At 33.5% G+C, this 26655-nt stretch overlaps 3 protein-coding genes and 1 long non-coding RNA gene across 6 annotated transcripts in view; all 4 read right to left on the reverse strand.

The window, feature by feature from the left end:
* Nucleotides 1-881: 881 nt before the first annotated feature.
* On the reverse strand, nucleotides 882-2937 carry LOC138181935 (uncharacterized). Of its 3 annotated transcripts, none has more exons than XR_011173640.1 (4): nucleotides 2629-2937; nucleotides 2449-2545; nucleotides 2182-2286; nucleotides 882-1530 (listed from the first exon to the last, which is right to left on the reverse strand). It is a non-coding gene; the product is annotated as an uncharacterized LOC138181935 (long non-coding RNA). The 3 variants fall into 3 exon arrangements; XR_011173641.1 differs by lacking the exon at nucleotides 882-1530 and adding an exon at nucleotides 1556-1746; XR_011173639.1 differs by lacking the exon at nucleotides 882-1530 and adding an exon at nucleotides 2011-2104.
* A 27-nt stretch (nucleotides 2938-2964) lies between these two features.
* LOC138181908 (venom serine protease Bi-VSP-like) lies at nucleotides 2965-26613 on the reverse strand. The gene is made up of 8 exons (XM_069117303.1): nucleotides 26567-26613; nucleotides 18146-18231; nucleotides 17096-17386; nucleotides 16673-16975; nucleotides 16405-16506; nucleotides 16182-16333; nucleotides 3321-3416; nucleotides 2965-3244 (listed from the first exon to the last, which is right to left on the reverse strand). The coding sequence occupies exons 1-8, from the start codon at nucleotides 26572-26574 to the stop codon at nucleotides 3113-3115; spliced, it is 1170 nt and encodes a 389-aa protein (XP_068973404.1). The 5' UTR covers nucleotides 26575-26613; the 3' UTR covers nucleotides 2965-3112.
* LOC138181917 (venom serine protease Bi-VSP-like) lies at nucleotides 3595-7630 on the reverse strand. The gene is made up of 8 exons (XM_069117315.1): nucleotides 6831-7630; nucleotides 6591-6772; nucleotides 6155-6206; nucleotides 5781-6083; nucleotides 5513-5614; nucleotides 5302-5441; nucleotides 4921-4975; nucleotides 3595-4216 (listed from the first exon to the last, which is right to left on the reverse strand). The coding sequence occupies exons 2-8, from the start codon at nucleotides 6633-6635 to the stop codon at nucleotides 4188-4190; spliced, it is 726 nt and encodes a 241-aa protein (XP_068973416.1). The 5' UTR covers nucleotides 6636-6772; nucleotides 6831-7630; the 3' UTR covers nucleotides 3595-4187.
* LOC138181913 (venom protease) overlaps nucleotides 18782-26655 on the reverse strand; it is a 35707-nt gene continuing 27833 nt past the window's right edge. The window contains exons 5-11 of the mRNA XM_069117310.1: nucleotides 21574-21675; nucleotides 21351-21502; nucleotides 20166-21030; nucleotides 19979-20085; nucleotides 19362-19461; nucleotides 19124-19273; nucleotides 18782-18929 (exon numbers count right to left, since the gene is read on the reverse strand). Coding sequence (XP_068973411.1) covers nucleotides 20866-21030; nucleotides 21351-21502; nucleotides 21574-21675 — 419 coding nt within the window. The 3' untranslated portion in view covers nucleotides 18782-18929; nucleotides 19124-19273; nucleotides 19362-19461; nucleotides 19979-20085; nucleotides 20166-20865. The remainder of the gene's footprint in view (nucleotides 18930-19123; nucleotides 19274-19361; nucleotides 19462-19978; nucleotides 20086-20165; nucleotides 21031-21350; nucleotides 21503-21573; nucleotides 21676-26655) is intronic.

A 26655-nucleotide genomic window follows, 5' to 3' on the forward strand; every position in this document is an offset into this window, starting at 1 on the left:
CAGTTGTGCCATTGTCTGTGACATTGAAATCACAAAAATCCATTGCAAGTGTGCAGTCATGCAATGTGAATGTAATTGGGTTTTTTGGGTATTTCCTGTGTCATCTGATTTGTACAGTACTATTTTAACGCAAGGACAAAAAAGTTATTATATATTTCCCGTCCATTATTTGAATCGTTGTGAAGTGTAACGAATTATATTCGATTCGAGGAAATGTTAATGAATTACCCATTTCATATGTAATTACATGGAAATAAAAATCATTGCAAAAGTAATTGATCTAATGACAATGGAATTTCCAATATCTTTTTGTTTCGTCACGTCTTTTTCATAATATATCTTTTATAGGTACGTGATTTATTAATCGTTCGAATGGAAATAATTAGTCGTATATTATTCAAATAATGATTCTAGTCATAAAATAAATTGAAACGATACCTGTAATGCAATCTGCATATGACCTCATCCTCGATCTATGCTTATACAAGAAATTTTATGTATCAATGACTAGATATACAACAATCAAGTATTATAAAATTTCCTGAAAAATGGACATTATGGTGTCAATATCTTTAATATTTGCAAGTTATTGTTTAGCGCTAATTAGTTAGAATGTAACAAGTGGTGTACCAGAATTGAGATAATTAAGCTACACAAACATTCTTATTTTGATCTTTTTAATTTTTTAATTCTCTTTTGCTCTAATTCTTCGTAAAATTAATCTTCATTAGCTACTACACTTCATAGAATAACAAGAGATAATTTTTCTTATATAACGTTTCCAAAATCTATCATTAAAGTATATCTTCATAAAAATATCATTCCATACTAATGGTATATTTGGTGTCATATGAGATAACAGTTACCAGTGATGACACATGTAACTTTATAAAGATATCTCGTTTTATTATATATTAAAAGAATGAGTACTTGCTGCTATATTTCAGATGAAAAAAAGGAGGCAATGATTTTACAGTAAAATCATTCGTTTACAACTGATTCATTTACATTTCATAATAATACTGTGCATTCTGAATATGTTATGATTTGGTTTAAAATAATAAATAGTCCATTCCTGCATACTATTGTTCCAGCTTTACTTGTATTTTCGGTATTGGTACAAATAGAAAGACAATTAATGTCGTTCGAGTCAATTTTCGGATCATTTATATTACGTTTAATCCATATAGTTATTATATGAGACATAGTATCGCAAAATTTGGAAGAATAAAACGTTCGCACAGGAAGTACATTTTATGAGAACTCCAACAAATCTGTGTATTCACCTAAAATACAAACTGATAGTGATTGTTCATAAATTTATATACATTATCTAATGTCAATCGAAGGTATTAATTCTTTTTCTCCACAAGAGTACTTTTTCATTTATATGTGTTCAAAAATACGTTCAACCGTGAAGCATATGTCACCTACAACGAAAAAGAGTTTTCCTATACTTAATATTTCCTTTATATACGTATGAAAGTCTATTCTTCGCGTAGTATGAATAAATCTGGAAAATTGTTTAATCTGAAAAGAGAAATAAATTATTAACATGATTTATTAATACGAGATTCAGAATTTTTGTTTTGTCTTGCAGAAAAAGAAAGCAGCCCTCTCTTTTAATGTGAAATAGAAAGCAAAAACGTGAAAACAGATTTTTTGGAAATTTACTTGCAAATATCGTTTTCAATATCGTGATTTTCTTCCCAATGGTACTGTGCTTTCAAATCTTCCAGTATCCCTCTAAAAACAAAAAGTCGAACCTCGTTATTATTAACATAGGCATTACAAGTAAGAGAAGTATTAGAAAGTAGCTCCTTTTTATTATGGATTTCTTTATAAACATGTAAATAAAAAATTCCGGAAATTTTTTCCTAAAGAATTTAATTCTTGTGTTTTGATTGATAATTATTAACAATTTCCTAATAATAACTAGTTCAAAATTACATATGTTCTGTATTAAAATTATTAATTATTCTGTATAAAATTACATATGTTTTGTAATTCAAAAGTACGTATGATACAATTACAATTGATTCTAAAATAATAATTATTTAAAGATATTAAGATACTAATTAAACGTTCCACTATATTTCAAAATCTGGAACAATAAATTTTTATTTATAAAAAATGAAATTGTGTTTATATATTCTTTGTCATGATGCTATTTCTTATTACCATGTCGACATTTTTTAAAATTCATTTTGTTATCTCTACGCAATATGAAAATTCATATACTGCTTAATATTTTTTACATATTATCCAGCCACCGCATGATATCTCCTGAAAAATCAAAATATCAATGTTATATTATTAGAATGCTTCTTAAATTTCAATTTTTGACAAATTTGAAATCCAATATATTTTGCACAATTATTATTTATCAAAAAATTCTATGTTAGTAACTTTCTTTTCAAATGGTAAATAACATATACTTTGACGTACCTGTAAGTTTTTGTTCCTAATTATCATTTCCTCTTATAGAATGTCAGTATTGTTCTTATAATTACTACCAGCGTCATAGATATTGTAGTGGCTACAACTGAATTAATAGAAAATGATAAATAACTGTGTATAACAATGACACATAACTGTGTATAACAATGACACATAACTTTTACTTACATATCAGTCGATACGCGATTACTGTGATATCCTGTTGATGTTTCTTAAGGCACTTGATTAGGTGTGATACGGTATCATTCCTTATGGGATACTGTAGATTTTACAGAATAACAAGAATAAATCTAAATTATTCAGAGGTTCCAGTTTCGGCTTAGGCATAAATGCAGAACCATTTGCAAAGAAGAAAAGGCGCGTTTCTATAGCCTCATTATAGTAACCATGAATACCAATCTCTGAATTACTGGTTACTAAACATAAATATCCCATAAAATTTAATATATTTCTTTAATTCTTAATACATACTGAGTTAGTAGTTTTAAGTTATGAATCATTCTACCTGTGATATTACACTTTTCCTTATAATATCATCACTCAAGTGAACAACATTAAGATCATGTAAACCATGTCATCCTATCTTACTGTGAAGATACTTAGTTATATTATCTAACATTATAAAAATATCATCAAATTCAAGTCCTTTTATTCACATCACATGGCCATGATGATCTGGTTCTTCGTTATATAATGTTCCAAAATTTGTTGTATATATAGGATGTACAAACCGTGATATCAAGGTATCAGTTCTTCCTTCCCAAGGGACAGTTTTGTTAAAATTCTGATAGAATTAAAAATTAATTATTAATATATTAACAATCATATATGATAAATGCATTATAGTCAATGATATATACCTGAGCGAATATAGGGGTGATTCCTTGATACCTATAAATGTCATAAGACCACATCATTGTGCCACTTCTTTGTACTCCAGCCTCTAGATTAACAGCCTAAACAAATATACAAAGTTTTATAGAAGCTGTACAAAATATAGTATATATGCGCAATATTGAAGTGTTCAAGGGGATATAAAGGTAATGTCAAAAAAGACATACATCATTTTTCAACATAATCGCCCAGTTTCTGTATACACTTTGTCCATTTGCTGAAGGACCTTCGTATTTCTTCATTAAAAAATGTTTTGGGCTGAGCTGCGAACCACGAATGCATCGTCATCTTCACCTCTTCATCAGCTTTTTCGGCATCCATCTCGCACAAACTTTTTGAAACCCAAATCTGTCGTGGATTATTGCATAAGCAGAGCCATGGCTGATTTGCAAATGATTTGCCACATTATCCAGTGTCACTCGTCTATTCCATAGAATAAGTTCATGAGGACGTTCAATGTTGTCATCGTGGATGTGGACGGGCGTCCAGCTGTTTTTTCATGACACTTGTGCGATCTTCTTTGAACTTCTGTGCCCATTCTAACACACTTCGTGACAAAACACTTTCTCCATAATGTGCATGAAATCATTGATAAATATAGGCATCAAACATAGCCTCCGACCACAAGAAACGAATCACTGCATCCCGCAATGTTTTCCTGCAAATCACAGTTGGGGCAGCCATTGTTACTCGCGCAGCGGTCACAAATGAATTGACGTAACACAATGAAACCTACACAGCAGACACTGAACTGATACTGACGTCATACGAAGAGTGCAGATGGGACAATACGGCCGACAGAAGTTTTACATATCTGCAGTGTGGATAAATTTTTACTGATCCTCGTATAGGAATCTGCAATCTGTAAGTATACCTTTGGCTGAATGGAAATTTCTCTTATATCTAGCTAAAAATGCACAAACAGTGTATTGAATTGGAAAGTGATAAAAAAATAGTAAAGTTTCGAGGTTGCACGTGATTGCATGAGTACACAGGACGTTTTTAGCGAATAAAAAATAGTTTTGGAAGACACGAGACTTATTTTGTATTTTATGCACTCTCTGTGTCCGAACTTCCAGAAGCTCTCTATCTTATGAAGTGTTTTTAGATTAGCCGGAAAATTTTGTATGTACATACAAGAAGTATACGTTCTAAGTGGAACATTTAATCAGGCTCTTGATACATCAGAAAGAAAATTTATAGAAGCTTTGCGAAAGCTGATTTATTATTACCAAAATTAATAGAATTAATGTACGTTTATCATCTTTACATACCTAAGTCGTGGAGATTTATCGTGCGTAAAAAATTAGTGTCGTTTCAAAGTTACATTTCGTACATTTTAAGCCTATAATTTGTAACGTACAAAACAATGTAAATTTGAGCTGTTTCTTATCTCCACAATAAGGAAATCCAACTTTACGTTTTGTACACAAAAAATGATATTTATGAAACAGTAATAATCGTATTATTGCAACGCTGGGAGAATGAAGTCAAGGTATGATGTGACCCTAGTGTAAACGCCGGGATATTCAGCTGCGCCGCACTTACAACCATAAGACGCAACACCTATTAAATACGAGGTTAATTGCTGTTGTATCAGCAGTGGCCAGCCGCTGTCACCCTGAAAGGATCGTTAAATTTTTAATCAAAGATACTGAAATATATCAATCGAATTGTATTGAAATTATACTTATATACAGTAATAATCTATTATTGATTTATGTATTGAAATACTCCAATTTATAATGTATATGTTATATGTATTTTGAGCAAAACTAAGATTAGAAGCAAATTAGATTAAATACCATAATGATGTGTGAGAAATGGGCAAAACTACTAAATTGTGTTTATCTATTATTTTTAATTGTTAAGACGTCGATTTGATGTTAATTCGAATTGACGTGTCTTCAGACACCGTATAGTTTGTAGTAACTGTAATTTAATTACCGTACGAGCATTCTTTCCACCCTGAGCATGTCCGGTGCATATTATACCATCAGTGATAGATGTATTAGAAAATTTGGAATAAGCTGTCTTGCATTCGGCGTTCTTAACCACTGGCACTTGTACATCACTTCGTGGTCCTCCTACGAAGAAAATGAGAAAGACATTTAAAACTGGAACTGTTTAATTTTATTATAAAATTGGTATCACTTACTATATCTTAATGCTCCCCATCCAGCAACAAGGGAGTTATAGCCCACGAAGTCGTTATTTCGTAGAGACTCCTCTATGGGGAGGCAAATGGGATGTATGTACTCTGAAAAATAAGAAAATAATTGAAAGTAAAGGAAACGAATGACGAAAAGTATGAAAAAGAATTGTACATGCTTTATGACACAATATATGTGTACAGTAAGAAATTTCAGGATATGATACTTCAGTAATACTCAATAGCATATACTCAACAATATTTGAGGACTTACTCGAAAATGGCACCTCCTCCACCAATCTAAGAATGGCAATATTATGATTGTGTATGTTGGAAATATAATCAGGGTGTATTATTTTAGATTCGATTTCTATTTGAACAGGATACGCTCCGTCGTCATCTCGTAGTAGATTTAAGTCACCGATACGAACCACGTACAATCCATTCATATTTGCACAATGTGCTGCGGTCAAAACATGCCTAGCCGATATCAGGGAACCTCCACACTTCCATTGTGGTTTGGCATCTGGGTTTCGGTGATTACGAAAACCTAATGCAGCGATCCATGGCCAAGCACCTAAAATGCAATAGTCATAGTTGTGAAAATACATAATTTTTTCTCGCGTAATGAGTAACAATTATTATTACCTATTCGATATTCGATCATGCAGCAGACGATAAGTACATACGTACAAATACTCTCAAATAGAGATTTGATAAAGACAGAAATTAAATTTTTATTCTAGTGGAATAAAAATTATTAAATAATTGTATATAATTTCTATTTGAACTATACTGAACTATAAAGTTCAAACATGTAATTTCTCCCCTAACAGTTTTTGATCTCTGTCCATATTATTACTCCTATATCAATTTTTTATTTCAAGTAAAAAGATACTCTTCCTAACATGAAGTAAAAGAAAGAAATAATTCAAATTAATAAGTAAAGTTACTACCGATAAAATCATAGCATTATTATTTAGTCTAATTGAAATGTATATTGATGTGCTGTTTAATGCCTTTAAAGCTCATTCTTTGCAGTAAATGGCTTATTATTAATCGGAAAGAAAGACATAAAACGTACCAAGTTTAGCTGGTTTACCACCAACCACCCTGGTATGAGAGACATTGCTAAAACCACAGTATGGTGGTCGCAAAGCCTTATACTTATACACAGTTTTTATTAAAATTCCACTCTTCTCTTTGTTTGGATCGTTCGGACAGCAAACGAACGTAACATTGCCCTGGTATCTGCACACTGATTGTCTATAAAAATCGGCGGCTGCATGGTACTGTATCTGCAGTATTTCTTGTAGAGGCTTACATATTCTGTAGTCAAGGCACCTGCCTTCTTGATTGTCCGGTGTGGTACATTCTAGATCAAACAATTTAAAAATAAAACATTTATACAGTTCAAAGATGCGTAAGAACGCGACACCGATTACTCAACTTTCGAAGTAAAAAGACGATCAAGTCCACCGGATTGCCCTACAGACACGTATTAATCCGTAAGAGTTAGTCATCATGTTGATAATAATTATCTAAAGAAACTTTTGACGTGAAACTATAAAATATTAATTGATTAGATATTGTGTTAGCCATACTTAAGAAAGAGAATGAAAATGAATGAAATGAAAGAAAAGGACTACCTTCAACCTCATTTTTTAAATAAACACTTTCTCAGTTTTGCGGTAAATAAATTCTTAGGAATACAGGACAATTTTTAGTGAATCATTTTATGGAATTAGGAAAATTCTCAGCGACAGTATGTAACACAGTTAGGTAAAAGTGATTCAAATGCAGTACTGACATTAAACTAGAAATCTATAAAGTTGTCATTATAAATTCTGAGAATATCTTTGCACCTTTATCTTAGGCACTACGCCAATAGTTTGCATTGACGTGATGAAATGTTTATCACGTTCATTTCGTACGTAAAGCGAGTCGTTGGAATATTCGCGAAATTAACGAAACTTTTTCTGGAAACTAAACCGGGGAAGTAGACGTGAATAATCAAGTTCAGTTTTGCCACTAACTTCGTCGCCATCTCGAAAATAAAAAATCATAAAAATCGTTTGTATTTTATGTGGTATTGCGTAGCTTCTTTCTTTTCATTGATAATTAACAAACGCGTAAAATTTCGAAATAGCTCGAAGGTTCCGTGACGAGGTCGTATTGGAATCTGAAGTGCATGGAAAAAGACAACTTAAAGTGCAAACCTTCGGCAGACACCATGTGAACTAATGGATGCAGGAGAGTAATTAACACCAAACATGCAAACAACACTTTGCAATCCGTCATTGTTCTGAAATAAAAAAGTGACGAATTGAAAAGACGCAGGACTGATAACGATGAATGAATCTAATAAAAGAAACTTGGTTCACGCTACGATTCAATGTTTTGAAACAAAGAGCGGAAAACTGTGGCGATTTAGAAAGACGCGGATCTGACAACAATAAAGGAAACTTAGTTCGTATTATAAATTGAATTTGCATTAGAAAAGAAGCACGATCACGCGAAATAGATGATAGGAATGACAGATATCATCGACATACGTTTCTGCGTAATTTCATTTTTGAAAATTGTTTAGTTTAACACTAGAACGATTAAAAAGCGCCATAGTACTTTTTGTAAAATTAACGTTGATTTTTGTTGAGTTAGTAAGGTAACTACAAGGAACTTAGGAGAAAGGTACGAATCAGGAAAAATCATTAATTTCAGATAACTTTTAGTAGAAAAATCTGGATACTTGTAAGTATTAAAACACGTTTCTATACGTACATAGGAAGATTTATAATAATATTCTCTGTATAAATTCAATTCTTATTGTATATGGGTTCCTACTTACCTCACCACTCCTGAGAAACGAAGATACATTTGTAGGAACTTCCATCGAACTACCTATTTATACTATGCAATGTTTTGAAACAAAGAGCTAAAAACTGTGGCGAATTAGAAAGACGCGGAACTAATAACAATAAAGGAAACTTAGTTCGTATAGATTGAATTTGCATTAGAAAAGGATCACAAGCACGCGAAATAGATCATTATTTCAAATTTTATTGTTTCTGTTTCTACTTACCTCACCATTCTTGGAAAAATAAGATACAATTGTACCAACTTCTCTTTAAGTACCTATTTATCATTTTGTTGCTTCTCTTACAATTATGTATTATATAGCATATTCAGTCGCACATTACAAGTTGATAGTTCTAGTACTAAAATCTGTAAAATACCAATAACATGGTAACAGAAATAAACACTTTTGCACGTAACACATCACATAAATGTTACTTCTATGATACAAACTGTTTACCTGTGTGACAAGTGCAACTTTAATTGATCTTAAAAATGATCCATCTGTAGTCACAGAATTATCAAAAACCAAATACGATCAATCTTACGACCCTTTTACTTACACACTTGACGGCTAACTGAGAGATGCCTGTCACGATGAGAGATGTTTTTACCTTTTTTTATGTTCACTTTTACAAAAATCTTGTAATTCTTCGACAATGGTGCTTATATTGAAATATTTCTAATGTCATTCAAAGGTATCAATTCTGCTCCTTTTTTTTAATCACAGAGGAATTTTCTCAGTTACATGTATTCAAAAATACGTTGTACCATGCAATGAATAAAGTATATGTCACCTACAATAAAAAAGAGATTTCCTATAATGGTTCATTCTTTTCCTGATTCTTTGAATATCAGCATATTCTTCGAAATTATGAATAAATCCGGAAAATTGTTTAATCTGAAAAGAGACATAAATTACTAACATCATTCAGAATTTTTGTTTTGTGTTGCAGTAAAAGAAGGCAGCAATTCAGTGCTTGATAAATTACTTCTTCCTTGCCTAACACAATTACTTGTTTCTTTTCTTAATCCGTTACTAATAATTCAAATAGACTTAATAGTTCATTCGATGAAGCAACATACCAGAATTGGAGAAAATGTGTAATCTTGAGGAGGTACCCAAAAATATGTAATCAGAGCTGTTAACATGGTTTGTAAAATCTATTATCCTGTCTAACTTAACAGTTGCTATTCCATGATCATTTAAATGAACAATACTAAGATCACGTAAACCATGGTATTCTATTTTGTTGTGAATATACCTAGTTATATTATCTAACTTCCTAAGAATATCATCAAATTGAGGTCCTTTTATTCGAATCACATGACCATGATAATTTGACTCTTCAATGTATAATGTTCCAAAATTTATTGTATATATAGGATGTACAAACCATGATATCAAGGTATCAATTCTTTTTTTCCAAGGTATAATCTCATTAAAATTCTGATAGAATTAAAAATTAATTATTCATACTCTAATAATTACACATTTTCAATAGAGTATAGTCAAAGATATATACCTGAGCAAATGTAGGGGGACTCCTTGATATTCACAAATGACACTAGACTACACATCATTGTACCACTTCTTTATGCATCAGCACTTTGATTAATAATCTGAAGAATCATACAAAGTACTTTTACAAAATCTGTATAAAATGCGGTAAATATGCGCAATATTGAAGCATTCAACGGAGTAATGGTAATGTACGTTCAAAGATAATGTACATCACTATATCTATACTTACACGCAATAAAATACGAATAGATTTAACATTATCAACTTTTTTATGCGTCATAATAGATTGGGAATTAAAGTGTCTTGTAAATATCTGTAATGTGTAAGTATACCTCTGGCTGAATGGAAATTTCTGTTACATACAGCTAAACATGCAGAAAGTGTGTATTTAATTGGGAAGTGTTAAAGGAATAAGTAAAATTTCGAGGATCCACGTAATTTCAGGAATAGGCAGAAAATTTTCAAAGGAAATAGGAACGGAAATATTTTTGAATACGGAATAGTTTTGAAAGACGCCAGGTTTTTCTTTGTTTTATGCACTCTCCGTGTCCGAACTTCTGAAAGCTCTCTATCTTATGAAATGTTTCAGAGTAGTCCGAAATTTTGCATATACATACAAAGAGTAAACTTTCTAAGTGGAATATGCTCTTGATACATCAGAAACAAAATTTATAAAAGCTTTGCGAAAGTTGATTTATTATTACCATCAAAAAAGAAGAAGCGGAAATAGTAATTTAATTAATGTTCGTTTATCATTTTTATATCTTTAAGTCGTGCATTTTTAGCGTATCTAAAAAATTAATGTCGCTTCAAAGTGACATTTCATGCATGTTAAGGCTATAATCCGTGTCATACAAAACAATAAGTCTGGGCTGGCTCTTATCATCACAAATATAAATTCCAGCTTTTCTTCTCGTACACGAAAAATGATATTTATCAGAAACATTACAGTGTGCATTTCTTTCTTTTGTTTTTTCCTTTGAAACATATCGCGTTAACGATCTGTAAACAGGAATTCACTAACGTCCGATATTCTGTTTCATACTCTTCTAATTTTGTTTATATTAGATTCTCTATTATGATCAGAGCGTGGATGTTTATATAAATTCGTAGCTTCATGTAACACTATTACAAAAATACAATTATGGAAATTGAACTTAAATAGAAATTTCTTTCATTCAATTCAATTAAGTAATATAACTCATTTATTATGTTAATCCTTAATAATATAGCAGAAACTTTACTTTCAATATTTTTGATATCTTTGCACATTATTCTATGCAATCTGTGTATTTCTACACTTTTAAATTTACTATAAATGTACAATCTATTTATAACTCATCACAATGATTTAGTTTAAATTACACGTTTGTAGAATACGTCCTACACTAGTCACCAGAGGGCCATCCATATCAACATAGAGCTAGCGATGTTAATGCTTTCTCACTAGTGGTCACATTGACGCTGTTTGTTTCAATAAATATAACTTTCAACACAAGTTTTCCTATCCCAGTGTCTAAGGTATAGGTCTTGCTAGGTAGGCCTTACTGAAGAGTCCCAACTAGCAGATCTCGGACGAAACACTACTACTTCTCTCTTCTCTCCATTTCCTTTCTTTGTCCACCCAACATCATCCATCCCCCTGCATCTGCTTTTACAAGCTGTTTGTTTGTGAAACCACATATGGGCAAGATGGAGCGACAGAAAGAAAAGAGGATGAACTTTCGCGACGGAAGATTAATTCAAGAATGCCCACGGGAGCCGCCTCTTTGGCCTAAGAGCAAAATAATCAAAAATAGATTAAGTAGTAAAGGTACTCGCGATACGCCGTGTGTATTCAGCCTGTAGCACACGGGGTATCCGTGAACCTTTCTAGTAGCCTAATTAGGTTAACAAAGTGGCCGCTCCACAGGGATACGTCGCGGGAGAGGGTAGAAGATTCGAACCGGCCTTGGATACAGTGTCCACATGCTGGTGTAGAGGGAGGGAAGAAATCCTTTTCAATCCTTTTCAATGTCCTGCTATGTAGATACACCTTTCTTCTCTCCTTCCTTGTGTCTAAGGCATGAGCCTGCTATGTAAAACCTTACTGATGAGTCCACTAGCAGGTTCTGGACGAAACACACTTTTTTTTTTCTTTTTCTCCATCTTCTTTCATATATCCGTGATAATTGTAGTTGCTGGCTGTAGATGTCGCTTGCCGGGGTACTGCTGTATTCTCTTCTTATTTAGATGTCGTAGAAGAAAAATCGGACTTCGGAAAAGTACGAGGCGTCGGGATTTGGAACCCGGGATCCGAACGTTTGTACTCTAAGGCGCTAACCACTGCTTTTTTTTTTAATAACGTTTATTTACAACCAAGATACATATAAATACATTTGGGTATTCACAATAAACTATGAATTTGATAATATGTGTTAGGCAAAAGTACCGATACGCGACGGTACGACATAGCCATACTATATTATGTGTCGGCGCTTTACATTTTTTGTGTTAAAATCTAATCTTTGGATTTAAGTCGCTGGGGAGTGGAGCTTTTATGTAATTTTGTTTTTGGTTGATTTTTCTGTCCTGAAAACTTGGTCGCAAAACAGGACGCTTCGGTAGTCTACTTTTTGGGTGCTGTATAACTTTGGGGAGAGGCGGAATCATAGGGAGGGGGGGAGGGGGATGTCAAATAGGTTTATTTACAATATTTACAAATATTTATAGTTTGGCGCTAACCACTGCGCTGCCGTCGTCCGACACTAGTTGGTATCGAGTGGTGGTATTGGCGCTATCGAGTGCCGCCACAGGAGGGAAGCTCGGTGTGGGTGTGCTTTTTGAACGAAGAACGCGGATTCGTTGTTCACACTTTTCGTTAGGAAAGCGAGGGTGTCTATTGGTTATAGCCAACGTTAATGAATGAAGATAGGAGGAGGAAGCTACCTACCAACGTGGCTCGTAGGTGACATTGTTTATTGGAAAAATAACTACCCGCCTTCTCGGTAATTTGTAAGAATGCACAATAAACCTAAGGATCGTTCTAAGGACCATCCATAAACCGAAAACACGTACAGGATTAGAGATTCTTTTAAGCTATTAAGATTACGTCAAAAGATTCAGTTTATAGTATATAGTATATAGTAGATGAGTATATAGTATAAAGTTTCCTCTTTGACTGTTGGAATTTTTAAATCTTTTCGTAAGTCTTCATTTCTGACGTGATGGAGCGTTAACTATTAAAATTTTTGCTTGCTCTGTTTCTATTTTATTTATGTGACTCATTGCTGCCGTCCATCATAGTGGGACTCCGTATGTCCAGATTGGTTTGATTATTGTTTTGTAAATATTTAGTTTATTCATTGTGCTTAATTTAGATTTTCTATTGGTTAACCAGTACATCTGCTTCCTTTTTTTACGTATTCTGTTTATTATTGATTTTATGTGATGCTTCCATGTAAGGTGTGTGTTTAAATGTATTCCTAGATATTTGACTTGCTTTGTTTGTGCTATGCGGGCGCCGTTCAGTTGGATATCTGGTGTTTTTCCTTTTCTAAGTGTAAATGTTATGTGATTGCACTTACTGGTATTCGCTTTTATTTGTTTGTTTTGCAGCCACTTTTCTATTTTTGTAATGTGTTCTTGTAGTAGTGCGGCTGCCGTTTCTGGATTTGCGTGTCTCACTAGTATGGCCGTATCGTCCGCGAACGTTAGTATTTTGCTGTTGACAGTTGTTGGTATGTCTGCCATATATAGTGTGTATAGTATCGATCCTAAGACGCTTCTTTGCGGTACTCCTGCCTTGATATCCTTAATTTCAGAATATGCATTATTTATTTTTACTACGAAGGTTCTATTGTTTAAGTAAGATTTGAGTAGTTCGTAGATTTATTCTGGAAATTGCTTTTTGAATGTTTGAAGAAGTTTTTCATGGTTCACTTTGTCAAATGCTTTTTCGATGTCCATAAAGAGTGCCGTGCAATATTGTTTTGTTTCCAGCGCCTGTAAGATTTCATTGACGAGTCTGTGCATTTGTTCTATTGTAGAGTGTTGATTCCTGAATCCAAATTGATGGTCCGGTATTAGTTTTTCTTTTTCTATTGTTGGTTTTAGGCGGTTATATATAATTTTTCTAGTAATTTGGAAAATGCAGGTAGTAATGATATTGACCTGTAGGATGCAGTTAGATGTGGGTTTTTGTTTGGTTTGGGTAACATTACGATCTGTGCTATTTTCCATAGTGTAGGAAAGTACTGTATTCTTAGAATTGCGTTAATATTATGGTTGTTAGTCTTATTGCCTTTGCGGGAAGGTTTTTTAAGATTTTTCCATTGATCAAGTCAAGTCCTGGTGCTTTACTTGTCTTTGTTGCCGTAATTAAGTTTGTTGTTAAGTTAACTTCTTGCGCTGTTGTGCTGAGTATGGTGCAGCGTTTATCAGATGTGTTACTGGCATTTTCCACTTTTTCATTTGTTTGCCATCTGAGGATGAGCGGATGTAGTGATTCCTTGATATTCATGAACGTCACCAGACTACATCATTGTGCCATTTCTTCCTTGTTTCTACCAAATGTCCAAATTGGACAAATTGTGAATGTAAACAACTAAATAAAAAAAAAATTTCTTCCTTGTATACCAGCCTTTAGATTAACAGTATAAACAAACATACAAAGTAGTTTTACAAAATCTGTATAAAATATAATTTATATGGGTAATATTGAAGCGTTCAAGGGGATACAAGGGTAATGTACATATGCATTCTCATGCAACAAAATACAAACAGGTTTAATAGTATTAAATTTTATATTCGTCACAATAGTTTGGGAGTTTATGTTTCGTAAGTATCTGTAATGTGTAAGTATACCTTTGGCTGAATGGAAATTACTCTTACATATGTAGTATCTAAATAGTCTAGAGTAAGGACAAGAAAGGATGTTCTATTTGAAGTGAAGTTTAGTTTTATTTCAACAAGCAATACCCAATGCAAAAACTGACTACAATATCTTCGTACGTCTTATTCTAACATTCGGCTTACAACGTCTGTCTTCCCAGGTCAAAAAATACTGAGCCTCAACACTCGCACCCTTCTCCCACTCCATTACTCATTTGGCTTTGACGTCACCAAGGCATACCCTCTTACTTACCCACACACACTCTCTCTCTCTCTCTCTCTCTCTCTCTCTCTCTCTCTCTTTCGATTCCCCAGTATTCTTACGATTCTTAGCTTATATCTTAAATTTACAACTTATACTATCCCGAGAAAACTCGAACTTAAATGTATACGAACAGGCGTATACCCCCCTTTTTTTTATATTACACATATAGTCAAAAATGCAGAAACATTGTATTGAATTGGAAAGTGATAAAAGAATAACTAAAGTTCCGAGGATGCACGTGATTGCATGAGCACACAGGACATTTTTAGCGAATAAAAAATAGTTTTGGAAGACACGAGATTTATCTTGTATTTTATGAACTTTCTGTGTCCGAACCTCTAAAAGCTCTCTATCTTATGAAGTGTTTCAGAGCAGTCCGAAATTTTGTATGTACATACAAGAAGTATACGTTCTAAGTGGAATATTTAATCAGGCTCTTGATACATCAGAAAGAAAATTTGCAGAACTTCTCAGAAAGTTGGTTTATTATTACCGAAATTAGTTTAAATATAATTAGTAATAATTTTATAAATGTTCGTTTATCATCTCTACGTATCTAAGTCGTGAAAGTATAACGTACGTAAAAAGTCAGTGTCGTTTCAAAGTTACATTTCATGCATTTTAAGACTATAATTCTTGACGTAATAAAAAATTTAAATTTGAGCTGCCTCTTATCCGCACAATAAGAAAATCCAACTTTACTTTTCGTACACGAAAAATGATATTTATGAAACAGTAATAATCGTATTATTGCAACGCTGGGAGAATGAAGTTGTCGAGGTACGACGTGATCCTAGTGTAAACACCAGGATATCCAGCTACAGCACACGCACGACCATAAGACACAGCACCTATTAGGTAGAAAGTTAATTGCTGTCGTATCATCAGTGGACCGCCGCTGTCACCCTTAAATGATCGTTAAATTTTTAATCAAAGATACTGAAATATATCAATCGAATTATATTGAAATAATTATACTATAACTAAGATTAGAAGGAAATTAGATTAAATACCATAATGATGTGTGAAAAATGGGCAAAACTATTAAATTGTGTTTATCTATTATTTTTAATGTTTAAGACGTCGATTTGATGTTGATTCGAATTGATGTGTCTTCAGACACCGTATAATTTGTAGTTAATCTATAACTTGATTACCGTACAAGCGTCCTTTCCACCCTGAGCATATCCGGCGCATATTATACCATCAGTGATAAGTGCATTAGGAAATTTAGAATAAGCTGTCTTGCATTCGGCGTTCCTAACCACTGGCACTTGTACTTCCATTAATACATCACTAGGTGGTCCTTCTACGAAGAAAATGAGAAAGACATTTAAAACTGGAACTTTTTAATTTTGTTATAAAATTGGTATCACTTACTATATCTTAATGCTCCCCATCCAGCAACAAGGGGGTTATAGCCCACGAAGTCGTTATTTCGTAGGGACTCCTCTATGGGAAGACAAATGGGATGTATGTACTCTGAAAAATCAGAAAACAAATGAAAGTGAAGAAAACGAATGACGAAAAGTATAAGAAAGAATAGTACATGATTTATGATACAATATATGTGTACGGTAAGAAATTTCAGGAAACGATTCTCCAGTAGTACTCAATAGCACATACTCAACAATATTTGTGGACTTACTCGAAAATGGCACCTCCTCCACCAATCTAAGAATGGCAATATCATGATTGTGTATATCGGGAGTATAATCAGGATGTATTAGTTTAGATTCGAATCCCATTTGAATAGGATGCGCTCCGTCGTCATCTCTTTTTAGATTTAAGTCTCCGATACGAACCACGTACAAATCACTGCGTATTGCACAATGTGCTGCGGTCAAAACATGTCTAGCCGATATCAGGGAACCTCCGCACTTCCATTCTGGTTCAGTATCTGGGTTTTGGGGATTACGAAAACCTAATGCAGCGATCCACGGCCAAGCACCTAAAACGCAATAGTTATAGTTGCGAACATACATCATTTTCTCTGGCGTAAGTACCTTTAAAGTTCATTCTTCGTAGTAAATCGCTTATTATTAATCGGAAAGGAACAGATAAAACGTACCAAGCTTAGCTGGTTTACCATCAACCACCCTGGTATGCTCGCTGTTGCTGAAACCACAATATGGTGGACGCAAGGGCATGTACTTATACACAGTTTCTATTAAAATCCCTCTCTTCTCCTTGTTTGGATCGTTTGGACAACAAACGATCGGATCATGGCCCTCATATCTGCATAGTGATTGCCTCAAAAAATCGGTAGCTGTATGACCCTGTGTCTGCAGTATTTCTTGCAGAGGGTTACATATTTTAATGTTGAGACAGTTGCCTGTTTGATTGTTCGGTGTTGTACATTCTGGATCAAACAATTTTAAAATAAAACATTTATACAGTTCGAAGATGCGTAAGAACGCGACACCGATTACTCAACTTCTGAAATAAAAAGCCGATCAAGTCATTGCCTTACAGACAACTTTTGACGTGAAAATATAAAGTTTTAATTGATTAGATATTGTGCTAGTCATACTTGAAAGAAAAGGACTACCCTCAACCTCATTTTTTAAATAAACACTTGCTCTGTTTTGCGGTAAATAAATTCTTAGGAATGCAGGACAATTTTTAGTGAATCATTTTATGAAATTAGGAAAATTCTCAGCGACGGTATGTAACACAGTTAGGTAAAAGTGATTCAAATGCAGTACTGACATTAAACTAGAAATTTATAAAGTTGTCATTGGAAATTCTGTGAATATCTTTGCACCTTTATCTTAGGCACTACGCCAATAGTTTGCATTGACGTGATGCAATGTTTATCACGTTCATTTCGTACGTAAAACGAGTCGTTGGAATATTCGCGAAGTTAACGAATGTTTTTCTAGAAATTCAACCGGGGAAGTAGACGTGAATAATCAAGTTCAGTTTTGCCACTAACTTCGTCGCCATCTCGAAAATAAAAAATCATAAAAATCGTTTGTATTTTATGTGGTATTGCGTAGCTTCTTTCTTTTCATTGATAATTAACAAACACGTAAAATTTCGAAATAGCTCAGAGGTTCCGTGACGAGGTCGTATTGGAATCTGAAGTGCATGGAAAAAGACAATTTAAAGTGCAAACCTTCGGCAGACACCATGTGAACTAATGGATGCAGGAGAGTAATTAGCATCAAACATGCAAACAACACTTTGCAATCCGTCATTGTTCTGAAATAAAAAAGTGTCGAATTGAAAAGACGCAGGACTGATAACGATGAATGAATCTAATAAAAGAAACTTGGTTCACGCTACGATTCAATGTTTTGAAACAAAGAGCGAAAAACTGTGGCGATTTAGAAAGACGCGGATCTGACAACAATAAAGGAAACCTACTTCGTATTATAAATTGAATTTGCATTAGAAAAGAAGCACTATCGTTTTTGTGTAATTTCATCTTTGAAAATTGTTTAGTTTAACACTAGAACGATCAAACTCGTCGCAATAACGAGATCGAAACTTTCATTTGTGCAATTTACTAAAATGCGTCATAGTACCTTTCGTAAAATAAACGTTGATCTTTGTTGAGTTAATATGATGACTACAAGGAACATAGAAGAAAAATATAAATAGGAAAATCATTAATTTCAGATAACTTGTTAGAGAAAAATCTGGATACTTGTAAATATTAGAACACGTTTTTATACATGCATAGGAAGATTTATAATAAAATGCTCTTTGCTACATAATTTCAAATCATATTGTTTCTGTTTCTACTTACCTCACCATTCTTGGAAAAATGAGATACAATTGTACCAACTTCCCTCTAAGTACCTATTTATACCATCATTTTGTCGCTTCTCTTACAATTATGTATTATATAGCATATTCAGTCGCACATTACAAGTTGATAGTTCTAGTACTAAAATCTGTAAAATGCCAATAACATGGTAACAGAAATAAACACTTTTGCACGTAACACATCACATAAATGTTACTTCTATGATACAAACTGTTTACCTGTGTGACAAGTGCAACTTTAATTGATCTTAAAAATGATCCATCTGTAGTCACAGAATTATCAAAAACCAAATACGATCAATCTTACGACCCTTTTACTTACACACTTGACGGCTAACTGAGAGATGCCTGTCACGATGAGAGATGTTTTTACCTTTTTTTATGTTCACTTTTACGAAAATCTTGTAATTCTTCGACAATGGTGCTTATATTGAAATATTTCTAATGTCATTCAAAGGTATCAATTCTGCTCCTTTTTTTTAATCACAGAGGAATTTTCTCAGTTACATGTATTCAAAAATACGTTGAACCATGCAATGAATAAAGTATATGTCACCTACAATGAAAAAGAGATTTCCTATAATGGTCCATTCTTTTCCTGATTCTTTGAATATCAGCATATTCTTCGAAATTATGAATAAATCCGGAAAATTGTTTAATCTGAAAAGAGACATAAATTACTAACATCATTCAGAATTTTTGTTTTGTGTTGCAGTAAAAGAAGGCAGCAATTCAGTGCTTGATAAATTACTTCTTCCTTGCCTAACACAATTACTTGTTCCTTTTCTTAATCCGTTACTAATAATTCAAATAGACGTAATAGTTCATTCGATGAAGCAACATACCAGAATTGGAGAAAATGTGTAATCTTGAGGAGGTACCCAAAAATATGTAATCAGAGCTGTTAACATGGTTTGTAAAATCTATTATCCTGTCTAACTTAACATGGACTTGCTAGTCCATGATCACATTGAGGCCCTTTTGTTTCAATGACATGACCATGATAATCTAGCTCTTCCATGTATAATATTCCAAAATTTATTGGATGTATAGGATGTACAAACCATGATATCAAGGTATCCATTCTTTGTTCCCAAGGTACAGTCTCATTAAAAATTAATTGTTCACATTCTAGTAATTACATATTTTCAATTTGAGTATAGTCAAAGATATATACTTCAGCAAATGTAGGGATGATTTCTTCATAATCAAAATGTCACCAGGCTGTGGCCTTGATGTGTAATTGCACCATTTCTTCTTTGTGCATCAGCCTTTTGATTAATACTTTAAAGAAATATACATGACCTATGTTGAAGCCTTCAAGGCATACAAGGGTAAAGTTCGTCACGTACATGTGTACTTACATACAATAAAATATGAACTGATTTAACAGTATAAATTTTTTTATTCATCGTGATAGATTGGGAATTTATGTCCCGTAAGTATCTGTAATGTGTGAGTATACCTTTGGCTGAATGGAAATTTCTATTACATATAGTTAAACATGCAGAAATAATGCATTTAATTGGGAATTGACAAAAGAATAAGTAAAGTTTCGATGTTGCACGTGATTGCATGAGCACACAGGACATCTTTAGCGAATAAAAAATAGTTTTGGAACACGCGAGATTTATCTTGTATTTTATGGACTTTCTGTGTCCGAACCTCTAGAAGCTCTCTATTTTATGAAATGTTCCAGAGTAGTCGGAAATTTTGTATGTACATACAAGAAGTATACGATCTAAGTGGAATATTTAATTATTCTCGTGATACATTAGAAACAAAATTTACAGAACTTCTCAGAAAGTTGGTTTATTATTACTAAAATTAGTTTAAATATAATTAGTAAAAATTTAATAAATGTTCGTTTATCATCTCTACGTATCTAAGTCGTGCAAGTATAGCGTACATAAAAAGTTAGTGTCGTTTCAAACTTACATTTCATGCATTTTAAGACTATAATTCTTGACGTAGAAAACAATATAAATTTGAGCTGCCTCTTATCTCCACAATAATACATACCAACTTTATTTTTCGTGCACGAAAAATGATATTTATGGGACACTAATAATTTTGCAACACTGGGATAATGAAGTCGTCGAGGTACGACGTGACTCGCGTGTAAATGCCCGGATAATCAGGTACGCCGCATTCATGACCAGATGACACAACACCTATTTGATAGTAGGTGAATTGCTGTGGTATCATCAGTGGTCCTCCGCTGTCAGCCTGAAATGATCGTTAAATTTTTAATCATAGTTACTGAAATATTTCAATCGATTTGTATTGAAATTATACTTATATACAGTAATAATCTATTATTGATTTATGTATTGAAATATTCCAATTTATAATGTATATATTATATGTATTTTGAAAAAACTAAGATTGGAAGAAAATTAGATTAAAGACCATAATGATGTGTGAGAAATGGGCAAAACTATTAAATTGCGTTTATCTATTATTTTTTATGTTCAAGACGTCGATTTGATGTTGATTCGAATTGACGTGACACCGTATACTTTATAGTAAATCTGTAATTTAATTACTCCACAAGCATCCTTTCCACCTCGAGGGTCTCCGCCGGCGCATATTTCTTTATTGGTGATAGTTACGTCAAAATCCTCATAAGCTTTCTCGCATACGGCGTTGGTAACCACTGGCAGTTGCAGTTCCATTAACGCGTTAGTATATGATTCATCTACAAAGAAAATGGGAAGGATATTTAAGAATGAAACTATTCCATTTTGTCATAGAATTGATATCACTTACCAAAGTTTAATGCTCCCCATCCAGCAATGAAGGGGTTATAGCCCACGAAGTTTTTATTTCGAAGAGATTTCTCTATGGGGAGACAAATGGGATGTATGTACTCTGTAAAATAAGGAAATAAATGAAAGTGAAGGAAACGAATGACGAAAAGTATGAGAAAGAATTCAACATGCTTTATGATACAATATATGTGTACAGTAAGAAGTTTCAGCAATATCCAGTAGCATAAATATTAGAAACTCAACAATATTTGAAGACTTACCCGAAAATGGAACATTTTCCTTCAGTTTAAGAATAGCAATATCATTATTGTTCGACTCTGCAGAATAATCGGGATGTATTAGTTTAGATTCGACTTCTATTTGAATAGGATGCGCTCCGTCATCATCTCGTTTTAGATTTAAGTCCCCGATTCGAACCACGTACAAATTATCGTCATCTGCACAATGTGCTGCAGTCAAAACATGCCTAGCCGATATTAGGGTACCTGCGCACAGCCATTGTGTTACCCAATGTGGGTTTGAGCAATTACGGAAACCTACTGCAGTGATCCATGGCCAAGCACCTAAAATGCAATAGACATAGTTGTGGATATACATAATTTCCTCTCGCGTGATGAGTTAGAAATTGTTACTATCCATTGGACATTCGACGATGCAGACTCTCAAATAGAAATCTGATTAAGAGAGAAATTGAATTTTGTCTTCAATAGAACAACACTTATTAGTTAATTCTATACAATTTCCACCTGAACTATACTGAACTCTAAAGTTCAAATATGTAATTTCATCCCGAACACTTTTTGATCGCCATCCATATCATTACTCTTATGTCGAATTTCAAGTAAAAACATACTCCTTCTAACATGAACTAAAAGGAGGAAATAATTCAAGTTAATAAACAAAGTTACTACCAATGAAACCGTAGTATTATTATTTAATTTAATTGAAACGTACTTTGATGCGCTGTTTAGTGCCTTTCAATTTCATCCTTCATAGTATATCGCGTATTATTTATCGGAAAGAAATAGATAAAACGTACCAAGTTTAGCTGGTCTACCACCAACCACCCTGGTATGCGTAACGTTGCTGAAACCACAGCGTGGTGGACGCAAGGGCACATCCGAGGTTGCTATAAAACATTTATAGTGAAAGAAGTTATTATATTTAGAGAATTGACAGTAGAGTGATGAATTAATTCGTCTTTGCTGGTTGTTTCACGATTATCCTGGTTATCACGTTTGTTTTGTACGTGAAGCGAGTCGTTGGAATATTCGCGAAGTTAACGAAGCATTTTTCAGAAACAAAACCGGTGAAGAGGTGAATACTTAGGTGGAATTTTCCCATTAACTTCGTGACCATTAACTTCGTGACCATTAACTTCGTGACCATTAACTTCATGACTATCAAACGTGTTCCTTTCAATTTTATGTGGTCACGCGTGACTTCGCTTTTTTCACTGATAAAGGCTGTGTGACGAGATCGTACTGCAATCTGTAGTATGGAAAAAGCCAACTTAAAGTGCAAACCTTTAGTGCGCCCCGCTTGAACTGATGGATGCAGGAGGAAAATTAACCCTTTGAGTGCTATGGACGCATATACGAGTCCAGCGAAAGTCTATCTGTGTGGACTAAGGACCCATATATGTGTTTATCAATATTTTCAACCTCCTTGACGTTTATATAAATCATTGTACTACGTTTTATCTTTAATATATTCAAAAATGTCGAATAATCTTGAAGAATATACTACAAGGGACGATAGTGAAATAAATGAAAGTTACAATTCATCGGACTTCGAAGAAGATGTGGAAAACTATATAAATAATGGATTAGGTACACGTAGAAATAAAAATAGAAAACGGTGTAGAACATTGAGTACGTCTTCGGAGGAGGAAGATCCGCATTTAACTCAAAATATCGAAAACTGTAAACGGACGGAAATGTTCTTGTGGACGAAGAAGAATTTGACGCCCATATTACATATCTTTGACGATGGAAATTCTGGAGTAAAAGTGCATTTGACCGCACAGTCAACACCTTTTGATGCTTTCCAAATTTTTTTCTCGGAGGAATTGGTCTCTCAAATTACCGAACAGACGAACAACTACTTCAAGTATGTAAAAGATCATATAGCATGTAAAACGAATTCGCGTTTGAACAATTGGCAGAATGCCTCAGTCTGTGAAATGTATGGATTTTTCTGTACTACAATGCTAATGTCGCGGGTAAGGAAACTCTCTTTGAGGGAGTATTGGTCCACCGATGAAATGCTGAAAACCAGTATATTCCGGAAAATAATAGCACGAGACAGGTACATGTTATTATTACAAATGTTAAACTTCAATGATCATAACGTAATAAACGATGACCCGATAATAAAAATACGACCAGTAGTCGACAAACTGAAGAAATCCTTTTCACAGTCATTTACACCATATGAAAATCTGTGCATCGACGAAAGCCTCGTGCTATATAAAGGCAGATGTTATTTTAAGCAGTTTATACCTTCTAAGAGAAGCAGGTTTGGTATCAAGATATTTGTTCTTTGCGACTGTAGAACTAATTACGTATTGGATTTTATAATTTATACTGGAAAAAAGACAGAGATAAGTCAAAGTACTTCGACCATTGGGATTTCTGGAAACGTTGTTATGACACTCCTTCAACCGTACTTTGAGAAGGGTCATACGTTAATTACGGACAATTGGTATACAAGCCCACGTTTATATACCTTGCTACACGAGCACAAAACCAATGCATTCGGAACTGTTCGTAAAAATAGGAGCGAAATGCCCCGTATGGAAGAAAGCTTGAAGATAGGTGAAATTTGTTACCGATCTACGAATAATTTATTGGCGATGAAATGGCGAGACAAGAAGGATGTCTGGATGCTATCTACTGTACACGCAGCTAGGTTGATTGAAACAGAAAAACGAAACTATCGAACAGGGTTAAAGAAGACCAAACCATCGTGTATTGCGGATTATAACTCTTACATGGGTGCTGTAGACAAAGTTGATATGGTTTTAAGTACACTTAATTCTACAAGGAAAACCATGAAATGGTATAAGAAACTTTTTTTCCGTTTGCTAGATTTAGCAATATACAATGCATATATCCTATACAAAAATTCTACTGGTACGAAACAAAAATTTAATGAATTTCATTTGGCGCTGGTAAAAGACACTTTACGGAAATATCCACAAAGTAGAAACGTAGCGGGAGGTGGTAAAAAGGATTCAAAAGATATACCGTTTCGTTTAACAGAGAGACATTTTCTATCAAAATGTGCAAATCAAACGAACAAGACACAATTAGCACGAAGAAAATGCGTTGTTTGCGCGAAACACAAAAAACGAAGTGATACGCGATATGAATGCAGAAAATGCGATGTCGGTTTATGTATCGATGATTGTTTTGAGACATACCACACCCAAATGAACTTCTAATTTTAGTGGATTTGAATTGATCAAAGTTTTTAGAGAATTGTTGAGAATTGTGGATCTTTGAAGCCGAAATAATGTTACAGAAACACACTAAATTTACACTTGGAAATAATATTAGAATAGTTATATACTTATTTTATGGACGATTTCTTATATATTCATGGATACATATTTGCACGTGTCTCAGCACTTTCTCCTATACCCGACCGTTAATAGACCGACTGAATAGTTTACATTCATCTGTTTTCGAGACGCCGCGCACACATACCTCAACACACTGATACCCACATACAAGTATCTCTACTACGCATTTAACCCAGTCCAGCACAGAAAATTATACATATCTCAACAAAAATAATTAAACAATTTTAATTTTATTAATATACATAAAAGTTTTTATTTTGTGAAATGAATCTAGTGTAGATGGAATGCGCATGTGATTTAAAATTAAATATTTCGTTGTTTAAAATATAAGTAAAGAACTTTCCATATTTTTTGTTATATTCATGAGACTGAAATATTTAGATCCATTAACACAATTTCAAGTTTAAATATGTTTTACATTTTAATGTTTTTAATAGAATAATCAGTGTTCGAAAATAACTTTCTAGTATTACTTCATTTGGTGTACAGGAATTACAATTATAACTTAGTTCCGCCATGCGGATTCAATTAACACAATTCACACTAGCAAAAAAAGTATTCCGTCTTCAATCATCGCTACCGCTAAGCGCGTGCCGTCCATGCGGATTGCTTTCGCCGGGAGTATCCTAAAATAAAAAAGTGACGAATTGAAAAGACGCAGGACTGATAACGGTCAATGAATCTAATAAAAGAAATTTGGATCACACTACGATATATTGTTCTGGAAGAAAGAGTGAAATGCTGTGGCGAATGAGAAAGACGCAGAAGTGATAAAAATAAAAGAAACTTAGTTCGTATTATAAATTGAATTTGCATTAGAAAAGAAGCACGATCACGCGAAATAGATGATAGGAATGACAGATATCATCGACATACGTTTCTGCGTAATTTCATTTTTTAAAATTGTTTAGTTTAACACTAGAACGATTAAAAAGCGCCATAGTACTTTTTGTAAAATTAACGTTGATTTTTGTTGAGTTAGTAAGGTAACTACAAGGAACTTAGGAGAAAGGTACGAATCAGGAAAATCATTAATTTCAGATAACTTTTAGTAGAAAAATCTGGATACTTGTAAGTATTAAAACACGTTTCTATACGTACATAGGAAGATTTATAATAATATTCTCTGTATAAATTCAATTCTTATTGTATATGGGTTCCTACTTACCTCACCACTCCTGAGAAACGAAAATACATTTGTAGGAACTTCCATCGAACTACCTATTTATACTATGCAATGTTTTGAAACAAAGAGCTAAAAACTGTGGCGAATTAGAAAGACGCGGAACTAATAACAATAAAGGAAACTTAGTTCGTATAGATTGAATTTGCATTAGAAAAGGATCACAAGCACGCGAAATAGATCATTATTTCAAATTTTATTGTTTCTGTTTCTACTTACCTCACCATTCTTGGAAAAATAAGATACAATTGTACCAACTTCTCTTTAAGTACCTATTTATCATTTTGTTGCTTCTCTTACAATTATGT

This window comes from Bombus flavifrons, chromosome 7, assembly GCF_040668555.2.
Source record: "Bombus flavifrons isolate JBK064 chromosome 7, iyBomFlav1_principal, whole genome shotgun sequence".
NCBI lineage: Eukaryota > Metazoa > Arthropoda > Insecta > Hymenoptera > Apidae > Bombus > Bombus flavifrons.

Coding starts and splice junctions, on each gene's coding strand:
- LOC138181908 (XM_069117303.1), bottom strand. Junction 16,976..17,095: donor TGGTAAACCAGCTAAGCTTG/GTACGTTTTATC, acceptor ATTGCGTTTTAG/GTGCTTGGCCGTGGATCGCT. Junction 16,507..16,672: donor GGAGGAGGTGCCATTTTCGA/GTAAGTCCACAA, acceptor CTGATTTTTCAG/AGTACATACATCCCATTTGT.
- LOC138181917 (XM_069117315.1), bottom strand. CDS start 6,635: ATGTCTCTCATACCAGGGTGGTTGGTGGTAAACCAGCTAAACTTG. Junction 6,207..6,590: donor TGGTAAACCAGCTAAACTTG/GTACGTTTTATG, acceptor TCTCTATTTGAG/AGTATTTGTACGTATGTACT. Junction 6,084..6,154: donor CATGATCGAATATCGAATAG/GTAATAATAATT, acceptor ATTGCATTTTAG/GTGCTTGGCCATGGATCGCT.